Source organism: Cynara cardunculus, assembly GCF_001531365.2.
Source record: "Cynara cardunculus var. scolymus isolate 2C chromosome LG 5, CcrdV1, whole genome shotgun sequence".
Taxonomy (NCBI): Eukaryota; Viridiplantae; Streptophyta; class Magnoliopsida; order Asterales; family Asteraceae; genus Cynara; species Cynara cardunculus.
Window position 1 is genome coordinate 22,179,159 of NC_037532.1, and position 6,215 is coordinate 22,185,373.

Sequence of the window (6,215 nt, forward strand, 5' to 3'; positions counted from 1 at the left end):
ATCATGTACAAAAATATGTTTTTCAACCACATTTTTTAAGGGAAAAGTCTAAAAACCTAATAAACTATCTGATTTTGAATGATTAAGTCTGTAAACTATTTTTTTATAATGATAAAACCGTTAAACTTTCAAAAACCAGTTAAATACATCATTGTAACATATAAAAACAGGTTAATGAGATAAAAATTTAAGAAAAGTCTACAAAGCCCAACATATTATCTAATTTTGAATGATTAAGTCCCTGATTTTTTTTTAACAATGATTCCCTAAAAATTTTCGTAAATCTTTTTACCAAATAAATTCTTTAAATTTTTTTGAACAAATAAATCCCAAACTTTTTTTGAAGAAAGATAATCATGAACTTCATTTGAACGAATAAATTCGGAACCTTTTTTTTGACCAAAAAATATGTACAATTCCTGTCATCGACAACAAAATACAATGAACCTACTAAACAAAGAAAAATCATACCATTTCCATTACTAATTCTGAAACATACAAAAGTTATGCTTAAAGAATGAATTAAGTTAATTAATTTAATTGTTTTATATATAAATATTTGTGTATATATTTATTTATTTTTGAGGCATAACTTTTGTATGTTTTTGAAATTAGTAATGGAAATGATATGATATTTTTTTTTTTTAATTAGTTCATTATACTTTGTTTCCGATTAGATGAATTGTATATATTTTTTTCCTCCAAAAATATCTCGGATTTATTTATTTAAAATTAAGTCTATTATTTTGTTTGTTCAAAAATGTTTCGGATTCATTTGTCAAAAAAAAAATCAAGAATATATTTCATAAACAGAAAGAAAAAATTTAGAAATACATTCGTTAAAAACAAGAATTTAATTAATTGTTTTTCTAAATATATCCTTTTATAAATTATACTAAGAGACTGTTTATCTAAATACTTACCTGGTAAGTGTTTATCGTTAGAAGTCAATACTATAATTTATTTTACTGGGTAAGATTGTAGTACGTTAAAACGTATCATATGCAACAATTTATCTAGTAAATATTTGCCCGAATAAGAGACGTCACCCTCACTTACCGGGTAAGACTCTCCAATTTTATCATCGTTTTTACCGGGTAAGATTCTTGGCCTTGACCATTTTCATCCGGTGAGAAAATCACCTGGTAAGTACTTATCGGGCAATCGTTTAGTAAATGCCCCTAAATAGATATTTTAGAAAATATATTTTTAATTAATTGCCCCAATCAAATAATCCATAAAAGTTAGAAATATTTTTTATTTTTATCCGTTTATCTAACAAACTTCCAAGTCCCAAAGATAGACATTGGAGAAGGTTCCAGATATTCGAGAGCCTTCCTCCACCTCCATAAATCCAATCCTTGCCCAACCACAATCTTGCAGAGTATGTCAACAATGGCGTTATTCGGTGATCCTTTCAGGCGATTCTTCGTTAATCCTCCAATCTATCACGCAACAGCTCTCATGGATTGGTACGAAACCTCACAAGCTCACTTCATAAAGATCAACGTCCCTGGTAACTCTTCTTCCCAATCTTACTCTTCAAATCACACACAAACAGCAATTCTTCCTGCAATTTTTTCAATTAAAGTACCGATTAACAATTTCATGATCATTTCTACCTGAAAGGATTTGGCAACGATGAAAATTAATGAGGTTTTGATTCAAATTATGTAGGATATAGCAAGGATGATGTGAAGGTGCAGGTGGAAGAAGGGAATAGATTGGTGGTGAGCGGTGAAGGTGGAAAGGAGAGATCTAAGGAGAAGGCAGACGAGATTGTTTGGCATGTGGCGGAGAGAGGAGGTGGAGGAGTTGACGGCGGTGGTTTTTGTCGGGAGATGGAGCTGCCGGAGGATGTGAAAGTCGATCAGATTAAAGCTCAGGTTGAAAATGGACTTCTGATGCTGGTTTTGCCCAAGGATCTCAGCCCTAAGCCATCGAAAGTCCGTAATATTCATGTCTCCAGCAAGCTGTAATGGAAGGAAACTTGTAGAAATCCATTTTCTGTACGTGACAGGTTTAAGTAGTTATAAATAGTGACAGGTTGCAAGATCATTATAACTCTTGTAAGTTAAAAAAAAATGGATAAGCATGCATTTAGCAATATTTGTAAAGACCCAATTTTTGGAAGTTGTTAAACGAATATAAAACTTAAAAGGGACATTTGTCTAATCAAAGTCTCAAATAATTTTCATGTCAAGCCTTTATTCCGTGATAGTCGATTCTAAATTCTCTCCTTTCTTTTGTTATTATTCCTCCTGAATGCGAGACGATTTGGTTGCATAATTATTTTTGAAAGGTGTCGGGTGAGCGAAGGTCCAGTGAGTTAATGGTTTTAATGTATACACAATGACAAAAATAGGTTTCACAAACCGTCATAATTTGTCATGCATACGTTTTAAACAACATATTTTACAAAGCTAACAACGTTATGGGAGATGACTATCTCACGTAACATTACCTGGTGAATTCATACAATTTGTTTGTATTTATGGTTTAGACAAGTTCACAAACTATGCTCATTTTTACGGAATCATACCAAGGGGTGGATGAATGTTGAAGGGGTTAGGGTCTTGAGTCCCACCAAAATAAATTTTAGAAACTCCATATTTTTTTACTTATAGTTTTTAAATTAATATGATTGAGCATCCAATAAGATAATTGTGAAGGCCCCCACTACTGTTCAGCCTTCCATGCCTTCCATTTTCTGACTCCTCACAGTTCACGGTCTTCACCTTCTTGGGTTCTTCTAGACTTCAACTCCGCTGCAGGGGCGATGCATGTTGAAGGAATTGGGGTATTGGGCCCCAACAACATAAATTTTAGAAAACCCATGTTTTGTTTTACTTATAGTTTTTAACTTAACATGATTGGGCCCTCAATAAGATATTCATGAAGGCCCCATTACCATTTAGCCTTCCATTTCATCATTTCACACAATTCATGGTCTTCACTTTCTTGGCTTCTTCCAGGCTTCCACTCTGCTGCCTGCTGGCGCACATGGCACATCGGCCATCGTTACGCTACCTGCAACTACTGCCTACTCCGCTCGCCGGCGCTTGGCCTATCGCCGCTTCTTATTCACTTCCTCTAACATCTTCCCTCTTCGTATCTTCCTGCTTGGCTGCTTCTTCCTCACTTTATCCCTCTAACCTCTTCCCTCTTTGTATCTTCCTGCTTGGCTGCTTCTTCCTCACTTTCTCCCTCTAACCTCTTCCTTCTTCGTATCTTCCTGCTTGGCTGCTTCTTCCTTCTTGGACATTGAAGCAACTTTTTTCTTCCTGCATCCTACGACTACCCCAATTTAGGTAGAAATTTTGATTTCTAAATTACAATATTTAATTTTTTAATGACTTTGATTTTGTTGTTTGATTCATATTGGTGATTTAGTAAATGCTTATGTTAGGTTAATTTTGCAAGTTTAGAGACAAATATTTTGTAGGCAAATGAAAATGTTAGGTTAATTTTGTAATTTTATAGGCGATTGGAAATGTTACTATTGATAAAGATAAACCATTGATTTTTATCTTGTTATAGTTATTGCTAGAAATAATGGAAAGATTTTTTAAAAAGAAAGCATCAACACTTGAATCAAGCTCTGCTCTTTCGATGCCCTACGAAATTGATTTGAACAATCTTCCTTGGGATCCAGCCGATAAAAAAAGATTTCGGAATATCATCCTAATCGAAGGGATGAAATAAAGAAAAAATACTTGCTTAGAGGACCTTGTCAATCATGGGGTCATGCATTTCCAAAAAAATTTGTCGGGAGTAAAGGAAGACGTTCTTGTCCGACTTGGTTTGATCAATACGCTAATTGGTTGGAGTAACGGATAGAGATTTTTTTTTGTGTTGTTATTTGTTTATAGATCATTACGTATGACAATGTGGGAGTGATGCATTTGTAACAGATGGTTTTAATAGTTGGAATAAAAGGGAAAGACTTGGTCTTCATGTCGACGACATTAATAGTTTTCAAAATAGAGCACTTAAGAAAAGTGAAGATCTAATGAGCCAAGATCGATCTATTGCCTTTGCTTTTCATAAGCAAACTGAGAAGAAGAAGAATGAGCATATAAAACGATTAAATGCTTCAATTAAGGCCTGTAGATTCTTGTTGAAAAATACATAGCCCTTTCTTGGTCATGATGAATCTGAAATGTCTATTTCCAAAGGCATGTTCTTAGAAACATTAGCCTTAATTGGTGATTACAATGAGGATGTAGGTAAAGCTATATTAAAAAAAATGCTCTAACGAATAATCAAATAGTGTCTCAAAGTATTCAAAAGGATATTGCTGCTTGTTTTGCAAATCAAATATTCAAATCCATTCGTAAAGAAGGTTGGTGATGATGTGTTCTCATTGCTAGTTGATGAGTCTAGTAACGTTTCTAAGAAGGAACAAATGGCAGTGGTTTTATGATATGTTGATGCACGTGGTATTCTTAAGGAGAGATTTTTTGGTATTGTTCATGTGACGGGGACATCTTATTCAATTCTTAAATCTACAATTGATACTTTATTTGTTGAACATGGATTGAGTTTGAAGAGGCAAGAGGGCAAGGTTATGACGGAGCAAGCATTATGCATTGAGTTCAATGGATTAAATGCCTTGATCTTGAATAAAAATAGCTCGACATATTATATTCATTGTTTTGCTCACCAACTTCAATTAGTTGTTGTGGCGGTTGCAAATAAACATGACAGAGTTGAGAACTTTTTAATATGTTAGGAATGGTGATCAATGTGGTGAATGCTTCTTGCAAGCGTAAAGACATGCTTCGACAAAGTTACAAAGATAGAGTGCAAGAAACAATTGGTAAGTGTGAAATTGAAACTGGAACAGGGAAATACCAAGAATTTTCTCTTATACGATCCAGAGATGCACGGTGGGGTTCTCATTACAAAACCATTTTGAGCTTGATTGTTTTATTTCCGAATGCTGTTGAAGTGCTCTAGTATGTTGAAGAGGACGGGGATTATGGTTTTAGTCTCACTCAAGCAACTGGTATTTTAGCATATTTGAGGACATTTGATTCCATGATTTATTTGCATTTGATGTTTCATATTTTAGAGGTCACATACTTGTTATCACAGGCTCTTCAAAAAAAGGATCAAGATATTTTAGAAGCGCTTTCATTGATAAGAGGAACCAAACAACTATTGCAACAATCTAGAGAAACTGGTTTTGATCCACTTTTGAAGAAAATGTATTCTTTTTGTGAAGCAAATGGTATTAAAGCTTTGGATATAGAAGACCGTTATTCAAAAAACGGAAGACTAAGGACCAACATCACCAATCGTCATTATTACAAGTTTGATATTTTCAACACTGTTGTGGACATGCAAATTCAAGAGTTTGGGGATCGATTTAGTGAGGTAAGTACTGAATTGCTTAAAAACATAAAACCTTTAAGTCCATGTGATTCATTTTCACAGTTCAATGTATTAGATTTATTGAAGTTGAGTGAGTTGTATCATCAATATTTTAGTCATATGGAAAAGATCGCTCTTGAGAAACAACTTAACATGTACTATTTGATTGTTCGTCAAGATGAAAGATTTGCCGATTTGAGTGGTATTGCCGAGCTCGCTAGATTGCTAGTGGAAACAAAAAAAAAACATAAAACTTATCCTCTAGTAAATCGGTTATTGAAGTTAGCTTTAGTTTTGTCAGTTACTACCGCAACAGTCGAAAGATGTTTTTCTGCTATGAAGATTGTGAAGTCAGATTTGCGCAACAAAATTGGTGATGAATTTTTGAATGTTGCAATGATATGTACTATAGAAAAAGAAGCACTTCTCACGGTTTCAAATGATGATGTTACTCAATTCCAAAAGATGAAGAGTCGTAGGGCACAATTGTAAGAGGTAACTTTTTATCATTTTTGTATGAAATTGGAGTTAATTATTATTTTATCTTATATCATGCTCCCTACAATATATTTTTCTGCATCCGCCACTGATCATACCGTAGTACACCCCTTATTGGCACACAACATATTTTATAAAATAAGGCACATTTCACACATACATGATATTCAAATATATCGAGAAAATTCCAGGCAAACTTGCATATAACTATAAATAAAACATGCAACCATTTTTAGGAGAGTCACATGTAACTCACCACCCAAGTCGTTGTCCAAACAAATTCTTGAAGTTTAAATAAAAATAAATTACGTCGGGACTACCTACGATACCCAAAAATG

At 33.8% G+C, this 6,215-nt stretch overlaps 2 protein-coding genes across 2 annotated transcripts; both read left to right on the top strand.

Annotated features, from left to right (window-relative positions):
- Positions 1-1,336: 1,336 nt before the first annotated feature.
- Positions 1,337-2,105, top strand: LOC112512034 (15.7 kDa heat shock protein, peroxisomal). Its single transcript, XM_025117820.1, has 2 exons — positions 1,337-1,516; positions 1,678-2,105. Exons 1-2 carry the CDS (start codon positions 1,387-1,389, stop codon positions 1,977-1,979), a joined length of 432 nt encoding a protein of 143 aa, XP_024973588.1. The 5' UTR covers positions 1,337-1,386; the 3' UTR covers positions 1,980-2,105.
- A 2,632-nt stretch (positions 2,106-4,737) lies between these two features.
- On the top strand, positions 4,738-5,871 carry LOC112512894. The gene is made up of 3 exons (XM_025119022.1): positions 4,738-4,822; positions 5,078-5,382; positions 5,443-5,871. The coding sequence occupies exons 1-3, from the start codon at positions 4,738-4,740 to the stop codon at positions 5,869-5,871; spliced, it is 819 nt and encodes a 272-aa protein (XP_024974790.1).
- Positions 5,872-6,215: the final 344 nt, after the last annotated feature.

Excerpts from the sequence above, each read along its gene's own strand:
- LOC112512034 (XM_025117820.1), top strand. The coding sequence starts at position 1,387 with ATGTCAACAATGGCGTTATTCGGTGATCCTTTCAGGCGATTCTTCGTT. Across the intron at positions 1,517-1,677 it reads CATAAAGATCAACGTCCCTG|GATATAGCAAGGATGATGTG; the intron begins GTAACTCTTCTT and ends CAAATTATGTAG.
- LOC112512894 (XM_025119022.1), top strand. The coding sequence starts at position 4,738 with ATGGTGATCAATGTGGTGAATGCTTCTTGCAAGCGTAAAGACATGCTT. Across the intron at positions 4,823-5,077 it reads TAGAGTGCAAGAAACAATTG|AGGTCACATACTTGTTATCA; the intron begins GTAAGTGTGAAA and ends TTCATATTTTAG. Across the intron at positions 5,383-5,442 it reads TTGGGGATCGATTTAGTGAG|TTCAATGTATTAGATTTATT; the intron begins GTAAGTACTGAA and ends TCATTTTCACAG.